Source organism: Anastrepha obliqua, unplaced genomic scaffold, assembly GCF_027943255.1.
Source record: "Anastrepha obliqua isolate idAnaObli1 unplaced genomic scaffold, idAnaObli1_1.0 ptg000023l, whole genome shotgun sequence".
Taxonomy (NCBI): Eukaryota; Metazoa; Arthropoda; class Insecta; order Diptera; family Tephritidae; genus Anastrepha; species Anastrepha obliqua.
Window position 1 is genome coordinate 961395 of NW_026562184.1, and position 27092 is coordinate 988486.

General features: G+C 34.7%; 1 protein-coding gene and 3 pseudogenes across 1 annotated transcript; 1 reads left to right on the top strand and 3 right to left on the bottom strand.

The window, feature by feature from the left end:
* Positions 1–6290: 6290 nt before the first annotated feature.
* LOC129251491 (cytochrome c oxidase subunit 1-like) lies at positions 6291–7726 on the bottom strand (annotated as a pseudogene).
* Positions 7727–8256: 530 nt separating this feature from the next.
* On the bottom strand, positions 8257–9249 carry LOC129251497 (NADH-ubiquinone oxidoreductase chain 2-like; annotated as a pseudogene).
* A 7791-nt stretch (positions 9250–17040) lies between these two features.
* LOC129251476 (uncharacterized) lies at positions 17041–18102 on the bottom strand. Its single transcript, XM_054890816.1, has one exon. It carries the CDS (start codon positions 18100–18102, stop codon positions 17041–17043), a length of 1062 nt encoding a protein of 353 aa, XP_054746791.1.
* A 7015-nt stretch (positions 18103–25117) lies between these two features.
* On the top strand, positions 25118–25780 carry LOC129251496 (NADH-ubiquinone oxidoreductase chain 1-like; annotated as a pseudogene).
* The last annotated feature ends 1312 nt before the right edge of the window (positions 25781–27092 follow it).

Genomic DNA, 27092 nt, shown 5'->3' on the forward strand with positions numbered 1-27092 from the left:
GCTACTGCTGATTCAAGTACTAATAAAGCAATTTGGGCAATAATTAATAGGGAAATGATAGCATAGGAAAGTGATGGTCCTGTATTTCCTAGAAGGGTTAATAGTAAATGACCTGCAATTATATTAGCCGCTAGTCGTACTGCTAGAGTTCCTGGTCGAATTAAATTTCTAATTGTTTCAATACATACTATAAATGGTATTAAAATTGCTGGTGTTCCTTGGGGAACTAAATGTGCAAATATATGTTGTGTGTGATTAATTCAACCATAAATTATAAAACATAATCATAAAGGTAAAGCTAATGTTAAAGTTAATGTTAAATGACTTGTACTTGTAAAAATATAAGGGAATAATCCTATGAAGTTATTAAATAAGATTATTGAAAATAAAGAAACGAAAATAAAAGTTGATCCTGAATGTCCTGTAGATCCTAATAAAGTTTTGAATTCTTTGTGTAAAGTTAATAAAATTGAATTTCAGAAAATATGATATCGTGAAGGTATTAATCAATATGTTGAAGGGATTACTATTAATCCTAAAAGAGTTCTTATTCAATTAAGAGATAAATTAAAAATACTTGAAGTAGGGTCAAAAACTGAGAATAAATTTGTTATCATTTTCAATTAAGAGTTTGAGTAGAGGATTTTTTAATTGAACTAGATTTAGGGGATTGAGGAATTATAGAGTAATAATTTATTATTCTAAAAAGTATAAATGTGATAGAAAAAATAATAAATAAACTTAATCAACCAATTGGAGCTATTTGTGGGATTAAAAAATATTAATAAGTTTAATAATTTTAGTTTGACAAACTAATGTTATAGATTTAACTAAATTTTGTTTTGTTAGTTATAAATCATTAGAAGTAGGTGCTAATTTACTATTGAGTGGTTTAAGAGACCAATACTTGCTTTCAGTCATCTAATGATGAATTTACTCTATTTGTAATTCATTTAATAAAATGGTTAACAGGAATACTTTCAATAACAATAGGTATAAAACTATGATTAGCACCGCAAATTTCAGAACATTGTCCGTAGAATAGTCCTGGTCGATTTATTAAAAAATTAATTTGATTTAATCGTCCAGGAGTTCCATCTACTTTTACTCCAAGAGCGGGTACTGTTCATGAATGGATTACATCTGCGGCTGTTACTAAAATACGAATTTGTGAATTTATGGGTAAAATAACACGATTATCAACATCTAATAATCGGAATCTGTCTGCTGTTAATTCATTTGTTGGAATTATATATGAATCGAGTTGGTCGATAGTCAACATCGGGAGACGTGTTTTGCTTTCGCTTCGCATCTTTCAACTGTATTAAAATCGCAAGTGACTTTTATTAATTCTGATGGTGATGTGGTGATACCATATTGGTATAGTGTTACTCAAATCAGTAATTTTTGATGTACATACATATATATAAATCAGCCTTGTGATTTACAAAACACATATTTTCCTTATTCTTTTTGCTGTGCATATAAATATACCATTGTACGGTAAAAAGAAAAACAAAACAAACAAAACAAAAAAAAAAAAAAAACAGAAGAGAAACTGTCGTTATTGCTAACCATCGATAATCAATTCGTCCCGCTCGCGGTTTTTTTTTTGTTTTTACACTATTTTGCCCAAAAGTGACAGCTGTTATCAAAAACACAGCTCGTAAAGGCGTTGCCAGGCTTCGGCCATGCCATTAAATCGCACTCCCCCTCACAGCTCGGACGCGAACCATTCATCAACCAAACAGCCAACAGATGGCGCTTCTCGTCAAGGGAATATTAACCCATGTACAACCAATAAGGTTATGATTGTGACAAATGAAACTCAAAAGCAACGCTCCTCTTCTATGAGTTCAATAAATCCGAATGAAACGAATATTACAAATTCTACGTCAAATGATAAAAATTGGACCCTAGTCAAAAATCCAAAAAGGCCTTTAGGTAGCCCGCAAAATGTAAGCAAAGCAAAGCAACAAAAACTTAGCTATTGGCTAAGTAATGAAAACAAATTCGATGCTCTTTCAATGGATGATAACAACGAATTAGAAGCAGATAAAATACCTGAAAAGGAAAAACCTCTCAAACCTCCTCCAATCTTCGTAGACAGAGTCGAGAATATTCACCCGTTATTAAACACGCTCAACGAATTTGAAAGTAATAACTACGAATTAAGAGTCATTGGGTCAAATCGTGTAAAAATCCAGCCAAAAACACCGGAAGCATTCACTAACATAGTTAAATTGCTTGAAAGTAAGAAGACAGAGTTTTACACATACAAACCAAAAAATGAAAGAAGTTTTAAAGTAATTTTAAGAAATATGCATCCGTCAGTTGAACCTGAAGAAATCAAACTTGCATTAAAGGAATATGGTCACTCTGTCACTAATGTTTGGAATATGAAACACTCTCAAAACAAAAGAGCACTGCCAATGTTTGTCGTAGAAATGGTGCAAAATCCTAACAATAAATCAATCTATGATATTAGAAACTTACTTCACAGTCGCATTACTTTTGAACCCTCCCGGCCAAAACGCGACCTGCCACAGTGTTCGCGATGCCAAAACTATGGCCATACAAAATCTGGCTGTCGAAGACAAGCCAAATGCGTTAAGTGCGCAGGCGATCATTTAACATCTGAATGCGAACGAAAGACGAGATCCAAAGACGTCAAATGTGCACTGTGTGAGGGTAATCACCCGGCGAACTATAAAGGATGCACCGTATATAAAAAGCTGCAAGCAACCTCCTTTCCTGCACTAAGGAAGAAGATAATGCCATCTCAGAGCGCCCAAAACGATCCAAGCCACCAACAAGTACAACTAAATTTTAACCAACAGAAGCTATCGTATGCACAAGTTGCTAGTAGTGAAATAAACCAAAACACCAACGAAAACAACGCCTTGATCAGCGAAATCCGGGAAATGATGAAGCTATTAAGAGATGTAATGAGCCAAATGACTGCCATGACAAACCTTTTAGTAAGTCTTGTCCAAAAGCCCCATATTCCATGCCCTTAAACCTTGCTTTGTGGAATGCAAATGGGCTGTCACAACACTCGAATGAGTTAAAAATTTTCTTGCAAAAACACGATATAGACATCTTCTTAGTATCAGAAACCCATTTCACCAAAAAGAGTTTTTTCAATATTCCCTTCTACTGTTTCTATCACACAATGCATCCTGATGGATCTGCTCACGGAGGCTCTGCTATTCTTATAAAGAAATCAATCAAGCACTATGAATCCACACATTATAGAACAGAGGAAATTCAAGCAACAAATGTCATAGTACAAGACTCAATCGGTGCATTACTTATTTCTGCAATATACAGTCCACCTAAACACAAAATTAAAAATATAGAATATGTTAAGTTTTTTAAAACCCTGGGAGCACGCTTTATAGCAGGAGGTGACTATAATGCAAAAAATACACTATGGGGTTCTCGGCTTACGACAACAAAGGGACGCGAATTACACAACGCAACGACATCAATGAACTTGAAAGTTTTCTCAACGGGAGAGCCAACTTATTGGCCTTCAGACCCAAAAAAGATTCCTGACCTTGTTGATTTTTGTGTCATTAAAGGTCTATCGTACCTGCAGATAACCTGTAAATCCTGCCTGGATCTTTCTTCTGACCATTCGCCAGTGATAATCACAATAAATGGTAAACTCGAAAATAGGCCCCAAAACTGCCAACTTACCAACAGCCGTACAAATTGGACTCAATTTAAAACCATTTTGACGTCGACACTTGGCATAAAAGTTGCTCTAAAAAACGAGGAAGATATAATCGAGGCTACCGAATATCTAACAAAATGCATCCAGGATGCAGCGTGGTCATCCACCACTCATGTGAGTCCTCATACTCGTACAGAAAGAAATTCAAACATCGATATCTTCCTAAGAAACAAACTAAAAGAGAAACGCCAGGCAAGAAAAATATGGCAACAAAAAAGATTTCCTGAATATAAAAGCCGTTTTAACAAGTTATCAAAAGAAATAAAATTATTATTGAAAGAGCAACACGATAAAGAAATGAGGCAGTTTCTATGGGGTTTGGAACCAACACACCTCACCAATTATTCCCTGTGGAAAGTCAGCAAAAAAGTAAGTACCACAAAAGAGCACCGTCCTCCACTTCGTAAAAAAGATGGTTCGTGGGCGAAAACCGCAATCGAGAAATCTGAGCTTTTTTCTAAATATCTAAAAGATATTTTTACACCCAACGATACTGAAGCTGATCTTTGTTTTGACAGCACTGTTGCTGCCTTTTTAAACGAACCCTACCAAATAGAGCTACCGATGAAAAAGTTCACCAAAAGTGAAATAGTTAGCACTATTAAAAAGCTAAAAGATCACAAGATCAAAGATCACCCTATAATTTCATTACCCATTTGTTTAATGCGTGCTTAACCAGTAACATTTTCCCAGCTCAATGGAAAGTAGCAGAAATTAAAATGGTGCTCAAAACAGGAAAACCAGGCGATGAAGTGAAATCCTATCGCCCTATCAGTCTTCTACCAATACTGTCAAAAGTTTTTGAAAAGATCTTCCTTAAACGTTTAATGGTTTTTATCGAACGCAAACAAATAATTCCGAAACATCAGTTTGGTTTCAGGAATGAGCATTCGACAATTGAGCAAGTCCATAGACTTGTCGAAAAAATACAAACAGCGCTCGACCGAAAACAAATCTGCTCAGCAGTTTTCCTGGACATATCACAAGCCTTCGACCGAGTGTGGCACCAAGGCCTATTTTTTAAAATAAAAAAGAAATTACCACTAAATGCCTATTTGCTGCTTAAATCATATCTAAACCAACGAATGTTCTACGTAAATTACGAAAATGAAATTTCCAATTTCCAACAAATTCAAGCTGGGGTCCCACAAGGCAGTATATTAGGTCCAATCCTGTACTTAATTTTTACACACGATCTGCCAACCACAAAAGGTGTACTAACTGGCACTTTTGCCGATGACACCGCTATTATGGCGACAGCAGTGGATCCCGTAGAAGCCTCTTATATGCTCCAAATAAGCATAAATAAAATCTCCAAATGGCTCTGGAGCTGGCGGTTGAAAGTAAACGAACATAAATCCCAACACGTAACCTTTACCACAAAAAGAACCACCTGCCCACAAATCAACTTAAACCGTATTCCAATTCCGCAATGTGATAGTGCTAAATATCTCGGCATTCATTTGGATAAACGGCTTACGTGGAAAACACATATTTTTACAAAAAGGAAAGCTCTAGGTTTAATATTTCGTAATATGTACTGGCTGCTAAACCGCAAATCCACCCTCTCAATGGACAACAAACTTATCCTCTACAAATCTGTGATAAAACCAGTCTGGACTTACGGAATCCAACTGTGGGGAACTGCGTCTAATTCAAACTTGGAAATCCTGCAGCGTTTTCAGTCCAAGACTCTACGCACCCTAGTCAACGCTCCGTGGTACGTGACAAATGCCCAAATTCATCGAGACCTAGACATCCCTTCAATAAAAGAGGAAATACAAAATGTAACCAGTAAATACCGAAATCGACTTCAATCGCACCCAAATGAACTGGCCTCTACCCTCATGTCACCATCATGTGTTTTTTAAGGTTGAAAAGAAAAACACCAATTCAGCTCGTCCAAGAGCCATCTATAAAATATTGAATTTATTTAATAGAAAGGATATTTCACTGGAAATATTCCTTTAATACTAAAATCAAAGCCACTCTTAAATGTAACCAAATATTTGTAAAATGTCTTCTAAGAATTGTAAGTATAGACAGAATACAAAATAAAGTTTTAAATAAAAACAAAAAAAAAATATATGAATCAAATTCTACATTTATAAAATCTGAATATTCATAACTTCAGTATCATTGGTGTTCAATAGCTTTTAGAGTTACTGAAGGTTCATTGATTTCGTCAATTAAATATAAAAGTCGTAAAGAAGGAAAAGCAATAAATAATAGAATAATAGCTGGTAGAATTGTTCAAATTACTTCAATGGTTTGTCCATGTAGTAGATTTCGATTTGTGTATGAATTAAAAAATAATATTATATAAATATTAAATAACCTACTAAAGTTGTGATTATTACTAAAATTATAAGAGTATGATCGTGGAAAAATGATAATTGTTCTATTAAGGGAGAGGCACTATCTTGAAGGCCAAGGGCTGCTCATGTTGTCATTATGAAATTAATAAATAATTATTTATATTTATAATTCTAATAAAAGTGAAATACTTTATATATAGAGCTTAAATCCATTGCACTAATCTGCCATATTAGAAATTAGTTAAAAGTGGTAATTCAGAATAACTATGTTCGGCAGGAGGGGTATTTTGAAGTCTTTCAATTGATGAACTTAGTTGTATAGGATAGATAACTTGTCGTTGGGAAATTATACTTTCTCAAATAATAAATAAGAAAAATAAAATTCCTAATAATGAAATAGTTGAGATAATGTTTCATGTTGTATATGCATCTGGATAATCTGAGTATCGCCGAGGCATACCTGCTAGTCCTAAGAAATGTTGGGGGAAGAATGTTAAATTTACTCCGATAAATATAATAATAAATTGACTTTTTAATCATCTAGGGTTTATATTTAATCCAGTAAGTAAAGGGTATCAGTGAATAAATCCAGCTATAATAGCGAATACTGCTACTATGGATAATACATAATGGAAGTGTGCTACTACATAATAAGTATCATGTAAAATAATATCAACAGATGAATTAGCAAGTATTACTCCGGTTAATCCTCCTACTGTGAATAGGAAAACAAATCCTAGAGCTCATAACATTGCTGGTGAGTAATTTAGTTGAGTACCATGAAGTGTAGCTAATCAACTGAAAATTTTAATTCCTGTTGGTACTGCAATAATTATAGTAGCTGATGTAAAATATGCTCGTGTATCTACGTCTATTCCAACAGTAAATATATGATGAGCTCATACAATAAATCCTAATAATCCAATTGCTATTATTGCATAAATTATTCCTAAAGAACCAAATGTTTCCTTTTTACCTGACTCTTGACTAATAATATGAGAAATTATTCCAAATCCAGGTAAAATTAGAATATATAATCTTCTGGATGACCAAAAAATCAAAATAGATGTTGATATAAAATTGGATCTCCTCCTCCAGCAGGATCAAAAAATGATGTATTTAAGTTTCGGTCTGTTAATAATATTGTAATTGCACCAGCTAGTACTGGTAAAGATAAAAGTAACAATGGAGCTGTTAATACTACAGCTCATACAAATAGTGGTATTCGATCAAATGTTATACCAGTAGATCGTATATTAATTACTGTTGTAATAAAATTTACTGCTCCTAGGATTGATGAAATTCCGGCTAAATGTAATGAAAAATAGCTAAATCTACCGAAGCTCCTCCATGAGCAATTAAAGATGATAATGGAGGGTAAACAGTTCATCCTGTACCAGCTCCGTTTTCTACTATACTACTTACTAGTAATAGTGTAAGAGAAGGAGGTAATAATCAAAATCTTATATTATTTATTCGTGGAAATGCTATATCAGGTGCTCCTAATATTAAAGGTACTCATCAATTTCCAAATCCTCCAATTATAATAGGTATTACTATAAAAAAAATTATTACAAATGCGTGAGCTGTTACAATTACATTGTAAATTTGATCATCTCCAATTAAGGCTCCTGGGTGTCCTAACTCAGTTCGAATTAGAATTCTAAGAGATGTGCCTACTATACCGACTCATGCCCCAAAAATAAAATATAACGTTCCAATATCTTTATGATTTGTTGAGAATAGTCATTGTCGCGATTAAGACAATTAAAATATTCTTTATTATTAAAAATTATTATTAAAAAGTAACAAAGATTAAATGGATTGTAAATCTATTTATGAGAATAAATTCTTTTTAATCATAAATTTATCTATAAGAATAACCTTTTTAGAAAGTTTGTTTTATGAGAAGGGGTTTAAGAATTTACTAAATAAATAGATTTAACTAAATTTTTAAATTTAGGGCTTTATAGTCAATAATGACATTAGACTGCAATTCTAAAGGAGTATAAATATAGTATTACTAAGGCTTAAAAGTAAATATAACATTACTAAGGCTTAAAAGATTTAACTTATATTTATAGCTTTGAAGGTTATTAGTGTATTTAACTTAAAGCCTTTGATTTTATAAAAATAACAAAATTAAATGAAATTAATAATTAAGAATTTACTAAATAAATAGATTTAACTAAATTTTTATAAGGTTATGTAGATAATAGACACTAAAATTAATCTAAATGTTGAAATAAAAGATAAAATTATTATACATTTAAATGGAATTTTGTTAACTTGTATATAATTTATTCAGTTGTTTTCATTATAATTTAGTATATTATAAAAGCGGCGAAACATAAACGTAAATAAAAAAATAATGTAATTAAAGTTATTACCGTTATAATTGTCATAAGAGTGTATTGATTATTTAAAACTAATAATTGAATAACTAATCATTTTGGTAAAAATCCAATAAATGGGGGAAGTCCACCTAAGGATAATAAATTTAGAAATAGTATGAATTTTAAAATTTTTGAATTAAATAATGAATTAAACAATTGATTAATATGATACATTTTAAAATTATTAAAGATAAATGTTAAACTAAATGATAAAAATGTATAAAAACAAAAATAAATTATTCATATTGATTCACTAATTTTTATTGCAGTTAATATTCATCCTAGATGATTAATTGATGAGAATGCTATTAGTTTACGTAAGGATGTTTGATTTAATCCTCCTATTGATCCAATAATTGTTGAAAGAATCATAATTGAAAAAAATAAAAGTATTTTGTTGAATTGTAATATATGAAATTATTATAATCGGCACAATTTTTTGTCATGTTATTAATACTAAAGCATTTATTCAGGATAATCCTTCTATAACATTAGGGAATCAAAAATGGAAAGGGGCGGCTCCGCTTTTTAGTAAAAGGGAAGAATAAATAATTATATCATTATATATTGAGTTTGATTGAAATATAGGGAAATTATTAAGATATATCATAATAATAGCAAATAATAAAACAGCGGATGCTATTGCTTGAGTTAAAAAATACTTAAGAGAAGCTTCTGTTGATATTAAATTATTATCTCTTATTAGGGGGATAAAAGATAATAAATTAATTTCTAAACCTATTCAAGCACTTAATCAAGAATTAGATGATACCGTAATTAATGTTCCTACTATTAAAATAAAAAAAATATGATTTTGGCAGAATTATTGAAAATTAAAAAGAAAAGGATTAAAACCTTTATAAATGGGGTATGAACCCAGTAGCTTAATTACCTTATCTTTTAACTAAATAAATAGATTTAACTAAAAAAAATTTTTACTTAATTTTATTTATATTTTGGTGTATGATGCACAAAAGTTTTTGATGCTTTTAGAAATAGTTTAATTCTATTAAATATAATGAATGTAAAGTTATTACATAATTTACCCTATCAAGGTAACCCTTTTTATCAGGCAATTCATTAAAGGAAAATAACTTATTTGAAATGAAATAGGTGTTGGATATGTTGAGCAATCAAACGTTTATTCAAGACTGAAAGTTAAAAAGGAGTACAATAGTTCATATTCTTCATCTTATGCAATAGTACTTATTCATTCTATGAGTACAATAGTTCATTCTTTGTTCCCATTAGGAAATATTTCAACTTGGATAAATAATTACAAACTAATATTTCAACACTCTTTCTCAAGTTAAATATTTCTTACATTAATTTTTAAGACCAAGCATAAGTGTAAACTTTACATGTTTTTGTTTTTGCAAATTTTTGGTAAAAATATCAGATACATTTTCATTTGTAGAAACATACTCTAACTTAATTTTATTTTGTTCAATAACCTCTCGAATGTAGTGATATTTTATTTCAATGTGTTTGGTGCGTTTGTGAAATACAGGATTCTTCGAAATTTGAATTGCGCCCATGTTGTCACCTTTCACCAAAATAGGATCTTCGTGGTTGTAACCAACTTCAGTTAATAATCGCCGAATGTATACAGCTTCCTTTGCAGCAGTACATAAAGTGATATATTCCGCTTCCGTACTACTTAAAGCAACTACATCTTGCTTTTTACTTTGCCATGAAAAAGCGCTGCCAGCCAAAAAGAATGAATAACCGGTATATGACTTTCTATCTACACTATTGCTAGCCCAATCAGCATCTGCGTATCCTTCTACCGGCTTACCATTTTTGCAATAAATTAACTTCAAATCAATTGTTTTTGACAAATACTTCAAAATATGTTTTGCACCCGCTTCATGTTCAGAGTGTGGATTTTGGTTTCTTTGCGCTAGTACACATACTGCATGCATTATGTCCGGCCGTGTTGAAATCGCCAAATACATTAAAGAACCGATCAACGATTGATAGTTTGTTGCATTCGCCTTTGCACATTTTTCATCTCTACAGCTTGCTTGGAAACCTGGATCCAAAGGAGTGCTTACCGGACGACATGAGGTTATACCAAAAACGTTTAGTAGTTCGCTGATGTATTTTTTCTGACACACGGAAATCGCACCAGTTTTACCCTCACGTTCGATTTCAAAACCAAGAAAATAATTTATTGGGCCACCGTCATGTAATTCAAATTTTGAATGTAAGGCCTGCTTAATGCTTGCGATTTCTTGTTCACTTGGGCAAGCCAAAATCAGATCATCCACATACACTGCTATGTAGCTATATACGCTTTTATATTTTTTTACATACAGACACGGTTCGCTTTTGCACGCATTAAAACCTAAACTTTTTAATGCTACGTAAAGTGTGCTATTCCAGTGTCGACCAGATTGTTTTAAGCCATAAATAGCTTTGTTCAGCTTTAAAACCTTATTCTGATTTTTGGAATCTACAAATCCCTCTGGCTGCCTTATATAAATGTCTTCACTTATTTTACTATTAAGATACGCGTTAGAAATGTCGATTTGATGTAAATGTAACTCTTTCTCAACTGCAATAGCAAGCAACATGCGAATTGTTTCGTATCTTATTACTGGCGAAAAAGTTTCCCAGTAATTTAAGCCCAGCTGCTGATTGCAGCCTTTTGCCACTAGCCTGGACTTAAACTTTGAAATATTACCACTTGGGTCTCGTTTTATGCGAAAAACCCACTTTGACCCAATCGCTTTTTGGCCTTTGGGCAAATCTACTGTTGACCAAGTATTATTTGCTAAAAGTGCTTCATACTCTTCTTTCATAGATTCCTCCCACTCAAAGGAGTATTCGCTTGCTAAGGCTTCTTTGTCTGAACGCGGCGTTTCTATATCTTCACCATATTGTAAGTAGTTTAACGTTTGATATTCTTTTCTAGGACGACCTGCCTATCCAGTACGAATAATTTTTGGTCTACCAGGACCGCGACGTATTTCACCCTCCTCATTTCGAGAGCTGCCTGCTGTTTGTGTTTCATGTTCCACGTCGGAACTTTCTTCACTTGACTCCGCCTGACTTGAGTCATCTTCGGTACAACTTTCGAATTCATCAACTTGTTCTTCGTTAGGACGGTCTATTTGCATTACAATTGTAGCTATATCATTATCATCATTTACGTTTTGATTTTTATTTTCAGGTACAATGGAACTAAGTTCGTGTTCTACAAACTTTACATCACGTTTTACACAAACCTGACGCGTTTCCCTATCGTACAAACTATAAGCTTTTGCAATTTCTGAGTATCCGACAAACACATACTCTTTGCCTTTTGCACTAAATTTACCACGATGCATTTTATCTAAAGCGAATGCACGTGAGCCAAAAACCCTAAAATGTTTTACAGATGGCTTTCTTTTGTACCACATTTCATATGGAGTACAATCTTCGAGTAATTTTGTAGGTGCACGATTTCGTAAATAAACAGCTGTGTGTACAGCTTCACCCCACAAACTTTCTTCAATACCCGCATGCATTAGCAAACTTCTAGCCATTTCAACAATTGTGCGGTTTACTCGTTCAGCCACTCCATTTTGTTGAGGAGTATATGGCACAGTTAATTGCCGCTTAATTCCACTGTCATTTAAAAGATCATTAAATAGTTTGTTGTTAAATTCGGTGCCATTATCACTCCGCAATATTTTAATTTTCTTTTGTGTTTGGCACTCAACCATATTTTTAAAAAGTTTAAACTTTTCGAACACTTCGCTCTTTTCCTTAATACAGTACACAAATATCATTCTCGAATAATCGTCTACAAATGTGAGAAAGTATCGTGCACCACCAGCAGATTTTACGTTTATCGGACCGCACACGTCTGTATGTATAATTTCTAAAACTTGCTTCGATTGTGTTTTATTCTTCTTAGGAAAAGACACGGCACTAATTTTTGCTTTGTTGCAAGTGTCACAATTTGTTTTTGTGTCAATATTTTTTACGTCTATACCACGCACTAAGTCTTTGTCCACAATTTTCTTTAGGCTTTCAAAATTAATGTGGCCATAACGATTATGCCATTTCATATAGTTTAAGTGTACGTTTGAGTTTTGTACTTTTGCATTGAAAATAAACAAATTATTTTGCAATGTAGCCGTAAGTAGAGTTTTACCCCCACTGTTTTTCACTTTGACAACATTTTCTTTGAACGTAACTGTATGTTTATACTGTAATGCTTTACTTACAGAATAAAAATTCATTTTGAGTGAAGGCACAAATAAAACGTCACGTAGTTCTATTTCACATTCTCTTGTTTTTATTTTAATCGTACCTATACCTTGCGAGAATGTGTAATTGTCTGCTGCAAGCATTATTTTTTCTTGCCTTTCGATTAGCGAGATGAACATATTTTTGTCGCAACACATATGTGTGGTCGCACCACTATCGACACACCAATCATGTTTGCTTTTTTCACCACACACTGTTGCAGCATACACAGCATAAGAAAGTTCATTAGTTTTTAAACTTTGCTTATCTTCTATTTCGTTTTGATGTTTTGGTTTTCTTTTGCACTGAGCAATCATGTGCCCGCGCATGCCACATTTAAAGCATTTCCCCTTAAACTCACTTGACTTTATTATTGTCTTTGCACTTTCGTTTGATCTGCTATTGCTACGAGTATGCGCCGCTTCTTTTACACGCGCATAAACTGCTTGCGCTGTAACCTGTTGATTTGTTTGTTGTTCTCTTCTAGCACCCTCTTCTAAAAGCTTTACTTTTAGAGTATTGAAAGTCGGCAATTCGTCACGAGTCTCGATTGCTACAACAAAGTTTTCATACTCAACCGGCAAACTCGACAAAAGTATTATTACTTTGAGTTCTTCGTTCAATTCGATGTTTACTTCGGCTAATTTATCCACCACTTCGACAAACGAAGTTAGATAAGTTGATATATGGCCTCGGGAGACGGTCCAGCATGCTTGACTGAGCTTTGTGTGTGTTAGTGCGGTCGGGTGTCGTCGTGTCACACATACTTGTTGTCGGCTTTTGAATGATGAAAATCAAAAATTTTAGATATTAGCGTCAATCAGCCGACACGCACACATATACAGTTCTTGTCAAACAATGCTTGACCGTTACCAGAGGCCAATACTCTGACACACAGACATATTGCAACTGAGTAACTTCTTATACAACGAAACTTTTTGCAATGGTCCGCTCGGCATGTGGACATCTCGAAGCTTCTTCCACGCCTCTGCTGACGTTATACATGATTTTATGTTGCTTAACTGCGTTGGTTTGACACACAAAATTATACTTGCCAACGCTTTTTGATCATCTTGATCCCATTTCACTTCGTTTTCTTGGCTACGCTTCACAGTTTCGTTTACAATGCCCCATTGGTCCATATTAATTAGTATGCTACGCATTTGCATACACCACACATCGTAGTTCGTTTCTCCAAGCTTTTCAATTTGGAAATTGGAATTCATTTTCGCAACTTTTCTTTCCCTTTTCTGTATTAAGCTGTATACGCGACTGCTGCGTTAAACAAATACTTTGCGCATTAGCGAACGACAAAATAAAACTTTACACGTGGTCTGGGCCCATAACCTATGTTGGATATGTTGAGCAATCAAACGTTTATTCAAGACTGAAAGTTAAAAAGGAGTACAATAGTTCATATTCTTCATCTTATGCAATAGTACTTATTCATTCTATGAGTACAATAGTTCATTCTTTGTTCCCATTAGGAAATATTTCAACTTGGATAAATAATTACAAACTAATATTTCAACAATAGGCTGTTTTCATTGAATTTTTTTTTTTTTTTAATAGTTGATTTATTAAAAAGGGGATAAATTTAATTAAACTTGTTTATTTAATTATAATAATTAAATATAGTAAATTAACAATTATAGGAATTTGTTTATCTAAATAATTAAAAATTCCAATATAGACATCTCCGAGAGGTAAAAGTACAACTCGTATATAAATATATAGATGAATATAAAAAATTTAATTTTTATTATTAATTTATACAAATGTCTAACGTCAGATTAAAGTATGTGCCTATAAATGTAATATACAATTCTGCATTTTCTAATTTAAAGGGGTTTTTTAACAAAATTAATAGGCATCTATTATTTAATTAAATATTTATATATTGTACATATAGATATTTATTGATCTAACTTAGTATATGTCTTATTATTATAAAATATATTATTTAAGAAAAAAATTTTTTTTTTAATTAAAAAATAAGAGGATTATTTATCAATAAATATTAAAATTTAATAAATATGAAAAAAAAGTAAAAAATTTAGTTAAATCTATTTATTTAGTAAATTCTTAATTATTAATTTCATTTAATTTTGTTATTTTAACTAAATTTTTTATGATAAATAATTTAAATAAAATATAATTATTTTGTACTTATTAGTTCTATAAATTTATTCATATTATTTAAGTTTTATTAATTTACTAAATTCAATGAACTTATTTGAAATGAAATAGGCTGTTTTCATTGAATTTTTTTTTGAAAAATAGTAAATTTGATTAGGGGTCTTTTACTTTTTTTTTTTTTGTTTTTTGTTTGGTGGGTGAGGTAGGGTTCAAAATGCCTTCGCACTTACAGCGACCGTCGTCTACTGCGTCGTGTGGTGTGGCCACTAAAACAGTCCCTCCTCCTCTCCTGGGGAGACTCCCCTCCCGGAACTGATTTGTACATTACTTCGGGAGGGCCCAGAACGGCGTCCATGAAAAGGACCAAATTCTAATTCACCCACGTCTGGGTCCACCATATTTGTAGCCAGCATTCATGCTATAGGCTCGTCTTCTTTTGTCTCTATCTGCGGGGCTTCATGTTGTCGGTTTATCTTCTAGTCAAGTATATTAGGATCTCTGTCCATGTCAAGTTTTTTGGCACGTAGAACTCGCTCTATATACGTGCGAATAATTTGACAATTTTCTGCGCTTTCTATCATTTTATCAGTGATGTTGTCAGCTCTTAAGGGGCCTAGTCTGCCTTCGACAGCTGTGCGATCTGGTTTCCATCTCTCACATTTGAAGAAAGTGTGATCTGCGTCGTCAATAAGTGCATCTCCGTAGATGCATTTAGTGGTTTCTGACTTGCCTATGTTGTTAAGGTATTTGTAAAAGTATCCATGTCCAGATAGCATGTGTGTGGTATAATAGTTTACCTCGCCGAACTGTCTGTTATACCATTTGTCTAGGTTTGGTATAAGTCTCTTCGTCCATCGGCCTTTCGTCTCTGACTCCCATCGCTCTTGCCATATTTGCAGTGTATGTGCTCTAATTTGCTGCTTTGCGCTCGTTTTGGTGCGGGCGCGTGTGTGGTCTCCTATGGCGTTTGTCTCGCTCTTTTTGAAGTTCCATAGTTCTTTTCGCTCTCTCGCTAGCAGATCTATAGGTATCGTGCAGCTAATAATGAGTACTGCTGCTTCTGATACCGTGCGATAAGCTGAAGCAACGCGGAGGGCGGCGGTTCTTTGGGCCTTGGCCAGGATCTTGCGGCGACACTCAGTTTTAAGTGTGTCCGCCCATACTTCACATCCGTATAGTAGAATGGATACCGTCGTGTCCATGAGCAGCTTCCGCCTGCTTGCGATGGGTCCTCCGATGTTTGCCATTAGTCTTGATAGCCTTGATATTGTTTTGGTGGATTTTTCAGCAGCGTACTGGATTTGTGCCCAGTATGTCAGTTTGTTGTCGAGTTTGATGCCCAGATATTTCACTACTTTTGAGGTTGTTTTGTTCTCTGTGTAGACTGGCATTGTCACTTCTACAGGTATGCGCGCTCTCGTGAATAGGATCAGTTCTGTTTTTTCCGGAGCTAAACTCAGGTCTTGCGAGTCGAGCCATGTCTTGATTCTTGTCATCGTTTGTGTAAGTTTCCGCCTTGCTGCGTCTACATCCCGTGCGGTAATTACTGCTGCGACATCGTCAGCGTATCCTACTAGGTAGCAATCGTCGGGCATGTCGGTGGTGAGGATGCCGTCATAGCTTACGTTCCAGAGATCGGGGCCTAGTATGGACCCTTGGGCCGCGCCAGAGGTTATAATTTTTGTCCGTTGTCCTTTTCTTGTGTCGTAGATGAGTACGCGGTCTTTGAGGTAGCTGCGGATTATCTTCATCAGGTGTTGGGGTATTTTGAACCGCTTCTCCAATGCGTCTATCATATTTTTCCACTTTGCGCTGTTGAAAGCGTTCTTTACATCGATTGTAGCGAGGAGCACGATTGGTCGGGGAAAACGATTTATGCTCCGTGCTTTTGCTATGCTCTTTACTACATCTTCAATTGCTCCAATTGTGGACCTTCGCGGTCTAAAGCCGTGTTGCCTATCCGAGAGGCCTCCCGATTCGTTTATCGCTGCTGCCATTCGTGGTTTCAGCATTTTTTCTAGCAGCTTTCCTGCCGTGTCGAGCATGCACAGAGGGCGATACGCTGATGGGGTTTCAGGGTCTCCTTTCCCTTTGCTTATGAGGACTAACTTTTGTCTCTTCCAAATTTCTGGAAAAGTTCCTTCATATAAGCAGGCATTGTACATGTGGAGAAGCGTTTGTGGGCGCTCAACTGCGATAATTTTCAAACCCTCCGATGGAATCCCGCAGGACCTGGCGCTTTGTTATTTTTGAGGGTTGCAGCTGCGTCTCTCAGTTCCTCTACCGTGAAAAGCGGGGGTGGGTCGGTATTTTCCTCGTCAACTCTATCTGCCATGAGGTCATGTGTGGGGAAGAGTGTATTCACTATGTTTTCCATAGTGGCTTCGCTTAGTTCAGGAGGTGGCTGCCTTGCTCCGAGCTTGTTAAGCACGAGTTTATATCCTAAGCCCCAGGGATTTTGGTTTATATCGCGCCGAAGTTCCTCCCATTTTTCTTTCTTGCTTTCCAGGATGGCCGTCTTTAGGGTGCTTTTTGCGGCTTTGTATTCGGCGTGCTCTGTTGTGGCGAGGCTGGTTCTTCGTGCTCTTGTATACTTTCTTCTTTTGCTGATGCACGTATGCCTCAGATCGCGGATTTCGTTTGTCCACCAGTACACGGACTTCTTTGGGTGTGCGCTTTTGATCTTGGGCATTGCTGCTGAGCACGCTTGCATTATCCTTCTCAGCGTCATCTCTACTTTGTGTCTGGCGCTACTTGGCTCTTCGTGGTGTGGTTGCTCCTCGTCAATTTTAGCTATAAGTTTTGCTTTGTCAAGTTTTGATGTATTCCACTTCCGCGAGCTTTTGATGCGTTTCGTTGCGTTAGCGTTTGTCTCTCCGGCGCAGTAGGTAATGTACTGGTGGTCACTGCCATTGTAATCTTCCAGAACTGTCCATTCACGTATTTTGTTTGCGTAGCTTTCAGACACTAGAGTTATATCCGGAATTGTGCCTTCACACCCTGGTCTTCGAAAGGTAGCTTTATTGCCCACGTTTGCAACGGCGAGTCGTAGTCTAGCGGCCATGTCTATTATTCGTTGGCCTCTCGGGTTTGTTGTTCGACTACCCCATTCCATGGCCTTAGAGTTAAAGTCTCCGGCGATGATGGTGTGCCCGCTTATTTGGCGAGCTGTGTCTTCAATATTGTCCAATTTAGCTTGGAAGTCAGCGATGCTATCGCTTGGTGTAAGGTAGCAGCTAATAATTGTGAGACATTGGCTCCTCATCCAGACGTACCCGTTTCCGGTTCCACTGTTCGTCACTTGGAGTTTCGCGTTATCCTTGCACCATATTGCTGCTGTAGAAGAGGGATCTTCTATAAACCATCCAACACTTGGAGAGGCTTACTGTTCGCTTAGAACCGCTATGTCTGCTTCCTGTTCCAGCATAATTTGCGGTAGGAGTAAGTGTGCCGTAGTGCTCCTGCGCATGTTTCCTTGTAGAATCTTTATCATTTCGACATGATTTCATTGTAGGCCGCACATCGTACTGAGCCTAGCATATGTCCTGTGTCAGAAACACCTTTAGTTCGGCATATACAACAATCCGGTGGGCTGCTGCATTCTTTAATTTTGTGTCCTGGCTTCCCGCATCGTATACACAGTCCTTTGCCCTTTCTATCAGGCCCTTTACACTGCCATTGTAAGTGTCCGGTTTCGAAGCACCGGTAGCATTTCTTTTTGTCAATGCAGAGTCTCATTTTGCAGTTGATCCATCCTATTTTAACGCGTTCCTTCTGGAGAATTTTGTTTACGCCTTCTGACGATAGCGTCACATACGCTTTTAGCTGTTCTCGGCTGTTTGGTGCTGATAGTTTAACAGTGATTTCCTCGTTGGTCTCGCCTAATAGTTGGTTAACGGCCGTTGCAACTTCGTCTGCTGTAGTCAGTGAGTCTAGGTCCCGTATCTCAATTGTTGTTTTGTTTTTCAGCTCGCTTACGGAAGGGATATCTTTCATCTTGCTCCTCAGAGCTTCATGGAACTCTGGTCCTTGTTTTATACCTTTGTCTAGTTCAAGGAGGAGTGCGCCCGATTTGGTTTTCCTTATTGCCCGAACTTCCACACGGTTCTCGTCTGATTTAACGCATTGGCGGAGGTTTTACAGAACTTCGGCGTAACTTCGTCCTTCCGCCGGTTTGAAGAGTACTGCTTCCGACCGCTGTTTGGGTTTTCTTTCGTCCTTTTTTGTCTGAGGTCTCTGCTTGATTTGTGTTTCTGCGTCTTGTTTTTTCGTCTTTTTTCTAGTCACTGTTTTCCAATCAGTTTTACCACTCTCGCATACTCTTTTCCCCGTCCCTTGCTCTGCCGGGCTCGAGGCCGCCCGTTTCGATGATACAGCCGTCCGAGTGATCAAATTACTTGGGTCACTTTGGGCTTCTGCTGGTTTCACCGGCCTTACTTTTTTGGCTTCGTGTTCCGCTTTAATCCAGTTTCGTCTCAGGCTTTCAATAATGTCGAAGAGCTTGTCTAGTTCGGATACGCCGTTTTTTACGTCGATACTTATATTTTTCTGCTTCAGCATTGCCAGTTTCATTTTCCCTAGCGTGAGGCGGCACTTCATGAGAGCTTCCTCTTCTCCCGTCCTCATCTTTGCTATGAACTCCTGCTTTGGTGAACTTTTCTCGGAGGGCAGGCCCTGTTCATCAGTAGGGGTGTTTAGCGCATCTTTTTTGTTTATCTCTGGTAAGGATGGTGTCAGAGAGGCGTCAGCCCTCTCGTTGAGTCCCAATTTTTCTCCCAGAGTTCGCGGCGGCGAATGTTGAATCTTACTTCTTCTTCTGAAAGCTTCCAGGCCTTCGTAAAGAGGTGATCCCCTCTGTTGCAATGGCGTCTGTAGCTTGCTTATCTGTTGAGTCTGTTGTGTTTGTTGTGTTTTTGTTTGTCCGTTCATGTTTATAAGGGTCCTCGCTTCAAGCCGCTATCTCTGCTCGATGTTCAGTTGCCGCTTTTTGCCCGCGGTTATCTATGCATTGCAGGGAGGCCGCGCAAAGGGTTGACACAAAACCTTATGGGCTGTTGTGTTCAGAGCCAGGATGGCATTAGTCAGGAATTTCTCATCTGAGCCTGTACCGCCAACTTAATGGCGACGTAGCTTCAAACGTACTTGAAGACCCGCCACGGGTTTAACAGGACGGAGGCGGTCTGCAACATTTACCTGAGAGCCGTTTCCACAGGATTTCACTCCTGTGTACTAAGGTAACAGACTGTTGTAACCGTCAGCCCAAAATCATCAAATCCAAAGCGTTTGTTAAAATCTATATCCGTTTCATTGCCAGGTTCGTTTGTTTCATCACAGTTTATGTGTGATGATGTTGAGGCAGCCGCTCTACTTTGGAGAGCAGACGCTGACCAGGGAGCCGCTCGCTTTGAGTCATATGCTTCTGGTTTTTTGTATGTTCATCATGCCCACGCATGATGAAGGGGACACATAATTTTGGAAAGGCGGTGTCTATTCGCCTTTGTCACTGAAACTTCATCGGACTCGGACTAGCTAGCTTTTGTACCGCGTCCTCTGTTCCAGCCGCTCCTTGTCGGGGGTTGCTTATTTGTTAAAACTTATTCACAACTACCCTGCAATTGCAGGCCTTCCGGCGATCCGCAACCTGCCGACCCCCCCGGTGGCTTGGAGCCCAGCTTAGCCGCCCGATCCAGAAGGAGCGTGGACCTCCGGGACTTGTCTATTAAATTAAACTCGTTTATTTAATTATAATAATTAAATGTAGTAGATTAATAATTATAGAATTTTGTTTATCTAAATAATTAAAAATTCCAATATAGACATCTCCGAGAGGTAAAAGTACAACTCGTATATAAATATATAGATGAATATAAAAAATTTAATTTTTATTATTAATTTATACAAATGTCTAACGTCAGATTAAAGTATGTGCCTATAAATGTAATATACAATTCTGCATTTTCTAATTCAAAGGGGTTTTTTAACAAAATTAATAGGCATCTATTAATTAATTAAATATTTATATACATATAGATATTTATTGCTCTAACTTAGTATATGTCTTATTATTATAAAATATATTATTCAAGAAAAAAACACTTTTTAAAATTAAAACATAAGAAGATTATTTATCAATAAATATTAAAATTTAATAAATATGAAAAAAAAATTTAGTTAAATCTATTTATTTAGTAAATTCTTAATTATTAATTTCATTTAATTTTGTTATTTTAACTAAATTTTTTATGATAAATAATTTAAATTAAATATAATTATTTTGTACTTATTAGTTCTATAAATTTATTCATATTATTTAAGTTTTATTAATTTACTAAATTCAATGAACTTATTTGAAATGAAATAGGCTGTTTTCATTGAATTTTTTTTATGAAAAGTAGTAAATTTGATTAGGGGTCTTTTTACTGTTAAGGAGGAAATACTAATTTATTATTATTTTAAAATAGATTTAACTAATTTTTTTTAACTTATTTTTATTAATAATTAAGAATTTACTAAACATTTATTTAGTTTAAATTTATTTAATATTTATATATTAATTAATAACTAATTAATGTTACTAAATAAATAGATTTAATCAAATTTTTAATTTATTGTTTGATTTATTTAGTTATTAAAGTTTTATTTTGGCTTATATTTTTATTATTGATTTATTTTATATGTAAATTTTTGTGTGAAATTTTATTTATTTTAATAATAATAAATTTTTTTTTATTCTCAGTAATTAATTTTATAAATCAAAGAAATTTGGAATTAGTAATTTTATATAGTATTGGCTAAATTTGTGCCAGCAGCCGCGGTTACACAAATAATACAAATAAAATATTTTTGGTAAAAGTTAAATTTTATATAAATAAAATATGTATAATTTTATTAGTTGAAATTTTAAAATTATTCATTTTTATTAAATTTTAATTGAAGCTTGTAAATTTTATTAATAAACTAGGATTAGATACCCTATTATTTAATATTAATATTATTTAATATTTATTTATGTAATTAATAAATACTAAGGTAGTAATAGTTATGTTCTTGAAACTTAAAAAATTTGGCGGTATTTTAGTCTATTCAGAGGAACCTGTCCTGTAATTGATAATCCACGATGTACCTAACTTAAATTTGTTTTTCAGTTTATATACCGTCGTTATTAGAATATCTTATTAGAGTAATAATTTTCAATAATTTTTATTAAAATTTATATCAGATCAAGGTGTAGCTTATATTTAAGTAGAGATGGGTTACAATAAATTTATTTAAATGGATTTAAATTTGAAAATTTTTTTTGAAAGTGGATTTGATAGTAAAATTTTAAAGATTAAAAATTTGATTTTAGCTCTAAAATATGTACATATCGCCCGTCGCTCTTACTATTAAGATAAGATAAGTCGTAACATAGTAGATGTACCAGGAGGTGCCTCTACAATGACAATTTAAAGCTTATTAAGTAAAGTATTTCATTTACATTGAAAAGATTTTTGTGCAAATCAATATAAATTGAGGTTTAATATTTATTTATTATTTTTTTTTTATTAATATAATTTATTAAAAATCCCTACTAATATTATAAATGTGAATGTAAGTTTGTTTGTTACGCTTTCACGCCAAAACTACTTAACCGATTATTATGAAACTTTGTACACATGTTATTGGAGGTGTTAGAAGTAACATAGGATACTTCTTATTAAAAAAAAGGTCTCGAGATATAGGTCAAAACGTGGACCCGGGTAACCTTCGGATGTGTATGTACAATATGGGTATCAAATGGAAGCTGTTGGTGAATGCTGTAGTTCAGAGTATTTTTCATGCCGCTCCGTGACTAGGGTCTCGAGATAGAGACCAAAACGTGGACCCTAGAATGTGTTTGTACAATTTGGATATCAACTGGAAGCTGTTGGTGAATGCTTTAGTACAGAGTATTTTTCATGCCGCTCCGTGACTGGGGCCTCGAGATATAGGTCAAAACGTGGACGCGGGTAACCTTTGGTTGTGTGTGTACAATATGGGTATCAAATGGAAGCTGTTGGTGACTGCTGTAGTTCAGAGTATTTTTCATGCCGCTCCGTGACTAGGGTCTCGAGATAGAGACCAAAACGTGGACCCTAGAATGTGTTTGTACAATATGAATATCAAATTGAAGCTGTCGGTGAATGCTTTAGTAAAGAGTATTTTTCATGCCGCTCCGTGACTGGGGTCTCGAGATATAGGTCAAAACGTGGACGCGGGTAACCTTTGGTTGTGTATGTACAATATGGGTATCAAATGGAAGCTGTTGGTGAATGCTGTAGTTCAGAGTATTTTTCATGCCGCTCTGTGACTAAGGTCTCGAGATAGAGACCAAAACGTGGACCCTAGAATGTGTTCGTACAATATGGATATCAAATTGAAGCTGTTGGTGAATGCTTTAGTACAGAGTATTTTTCATGCCGCTCCGTGACTGGGGTCTCGATATATAGGTCAAAACGTGGACACGGGTAACCTTTGGTTGTATATGTACAATATGGGTATCAAATGAAAGCTGTTGATAAGTGCTTTAATACGGGGTAATTTTCATGCCTATTGATGACTAGGGTCTCGAAATATATGCCAAAACGTGGACCCGCCGTGTCTTTGCACCGAATTAAACCAAACTTACACACATTGTTAAGTAGGTATTGAAGATGGTTTCCGTATAGTTTGGATACCTATTGGTAGATAGAGTCTCGAGATATAGGTCAAAACGTGGACCCGGGTAACCTTTGGTTGTGTATGTACAATATGGGTACCAAATGAAAGCTGTTGATAAGTGCTTTAATACGGGGTAATATTCATACCTATTGATGACTAGGGTCTCGAAATATATGCCAAAACGTGGACCCGCCGTGTCTTTGCCCAGCGAAGCGGGCCGGGTTTGCTAGTAATTATATAAAATAATGTTTTAGTAGGTTTTAGTGAAAAAATAATTTTAATAATAGTTTATTATGTATTGTGAAAGAATATTCAAATAAATTGAAAAATTTTTGATTAAAAAGAAAATTTAGTTTATTGTACCTTGTGTATCAGGGTTGATCAAATAATGAATAATTATTTATTAATCTCGATTTTATAAGAGTTAATAATTTATTAAAGTTAATGTGTCAAAATTATTTTAAATAAATTATTAGAAATGAGATGTTATTCGTTTATAAAGGTATCTAGTTTTTTTAGAAATAAATTTAATTTACAAATTTTTAATTTTTAATTTATTTTTTAAATTTAAAAATTTATTAATTTGAATATTTTAAGGGATAAGCTTTAAAATAAAATATTAAGAATTATTGAATAATTGATTTAAAATGTATGCATAGAATTAGCAATCATTTATAAGTTTGTTATAAATTATTTTATAGTTTTATATTATTTAATTTTGTTTTCATTGAATTTATAAAAATGTTTTTATTAATTTTAAATAAAAAGTAATAATGATTAAATTAGTATATTTAAGTATTGTTAAAATATTTTATATTGAAAAATTTATATAAAGAACTCGGCAAATTTATTTTATACTCGCCTGTTTAACAAAAACATGTCTTTTTGAATTATATTTAAAGTCTGACCTGCCCACTGAATAAGTTTAAATGGCCGCAGTATTTTGACTGTGCAAAGGTAGCATAATCATTAGTCTTTTAATTGAAGGCTGGTATGAACGGTTGGACGAAGTATAAGCTGTTTCATATAAATTTATAATAGAATTTTATATTTTAGTTAAAAAGCTACAATAAAATTTTATTAAAAGACAAGAAGACCCTATAAATCTTTATATTTAATATTAACTAAATTTTTTTGATTTATTTTATTTTTAATATTAATTATTTTGTTGGGGTGATATTAAAATTTAATGAACTTTTAATTTTTTAAAATCATTAATTTATGAATTATTGATCCATTAATAGTGATTATAAGATTAAGTTACTTTAGGGATAACAGCGTAATTTTTTTTGAGAGTTCATATCGACAAAAAAGTTTGCGACCTCGATGTTGGATTAAGGTATAATTTTGGGTGTAGCTGTTTAAGATTAAGTCTGTTCGACTTTTAAATCCTTACATGATCTGAGTTCAGACTGGCGTAAGCCAGGTTGGTTTCTATCTTTAATAAATTGTAATATTTTAGTACGAAAGGACCAAATATTAAAATAATTAAATTTTAAATAATAGAATATTATTAATATAAATTAACTATTTTGGCAGATTAGTGCAATAAATTTAGAATTTATTTATGTAGTTTATATTACAAATAGTACTTGATTTTTATGGAAATAATTTTATCTTTTGTCGGTAGATTAATTTTGGTAATTTGTGTTTTAGTAAGAGTAGCTTTTTTAACTCTTTTGGAGCGTAAAGTATTAGGTTATATTCAGATTCGTAAAGGCCCTAATAAGGTTGGTTTAATAGGAATTCCTCAACCTTTTTGTGATGCAATTAAGTTATTTACTAAGGAACAAACTTATCCTCTTTTATCAAATTATATTTCTTATTATTTTTCTCCTATTTTTTCTTTATTTATTTCTTTAATTGTTTGATTATGTATTCCTTTATTTGTGAAATTATTTTCTTTTAATTTAGGAATTTTATTTTTTTTTGTGTTGTACTAGATTAGGAGTTTATGCTGTTATAGTTGCTGGTTGATCGTCTAATTCTAATTATGCTTTGTTAGGGGGATTACGGGCAGTTGCTCAAACTATTTCTTATGAAGTTAGAATGGCTTTAGTTTTATTATCTTTTGTTTTTTTAATTGGAAGTTATAATATTTTAGATTTTTTTTATTATCAAAATTATATTTGATTTGTCGTTATTATATTTCCAGTTAGACTTGTTTGATTTTGTATTTGTTTGGCTGAAACTAATCGTACACCTTTTGATTTTGCTGAAGGTGAATCTGAATTAGTTTCTGGATTTAATGTTGAATATAGAAGTGGTGGATTTGCTTTGATTTTTATAGCTGAATATTTTTTTTTTTTTGTTTTTTTTTTTTGGTGGGTGAGGTAGGGTTCAAAATGCCTTCGCACTTACAGCGACCGTCGTCTACTGCGTCGTGTGGTGTGGCCACTAAAACAGTCCCTCCTCCTCTCCTGGGGAGACTCCCCTCCCGGAACTGATTTGTACATTACTTCGGGAGGGCCCAGAACGGCGTCCATGAAAAGGACCAAATTCTAATTCACCCACGTCTGGGTCCACCATATTTGTAGCCAGCATTCATGCTATAGGCTCGTCTTCTTTTGTCTCTATCTGCGGGGCTTCATGTTGTCGGTTTATCTTCTAGTCAAGTATATTAGGATCTCTGTCCATGTCAAGTTTTTTGGCACGTAGAACTCGCTCTATATACGTGCGAATAATTTGACAATTTTCTGCGCTTTCTATCATTTTATCAGTGATGTTGTCAGCTCTTAAGGGGCCTAGTCTGCCTTCGACAGCTGTGCGATCTGGTTTCCATCTCTCACATTTGAAGAAAGTGTGATCTGCGTCGTCAATAAGTGCATCTCCGTAGATGCATTTAGTGGTTTCTGACTTGCCTATGTTGTTAAGGTATTTGTAAAAGTATCCATGTCCAGATAGCATGTGTGTGGTATAATAGTTTACCTCGCCGAACTGTCTGTTATACCATTTGTCTAGGTTTGGTATAAGTCTCTTCGTCCATCGGCCTTTCGTCTCTGACTCCCATCGCTCTTGCCATATTTGCAGTGTATGTGCTCTAATTTGCTGCTTTGCGCTCGTTTTGGTGCGGGCGCGTGTGTGGTCTCCTATGGCGTTTGTCTCGCTCTTTTTGAAGTTCCATAGTTCTTTTCGCTCTCTCGCTAGCAGATCTATAGGTATCGTGCAGCTAATAATGAGTACTGCTGCTTCTGATACCGTGCGATAAGCTGAAGCAACGCGGAGGGCGGCGGTTCTTTGGGCCTTGGCCAGGATCTTGCGGCGACACTCAGTTTTAAGTGTGTCCGCCCATACTTCACATCCGTATAGTAGAATGGATACCGTCGTGTCCATGAGCAGCTTCCGCCTGCTTGCGATGGGTCCTCCGATGTTTGCCATTAGTCTTGATAGCCTTGATATTGTTTTGGTGGATTTTTCAGCAGCGTACTGGATTTGTGCCCAGTATGTCAGTTTGTTGTCGAGTTTGATGCCCAGATATTTCACTACTTTTGAGGTTGTTTTGTTCTCTGTGTAGACTGGCATTGTCACTTCTACAGGTATGCGCGCTCTCGTGAATAGGATCAGTTCTGTTTTTTC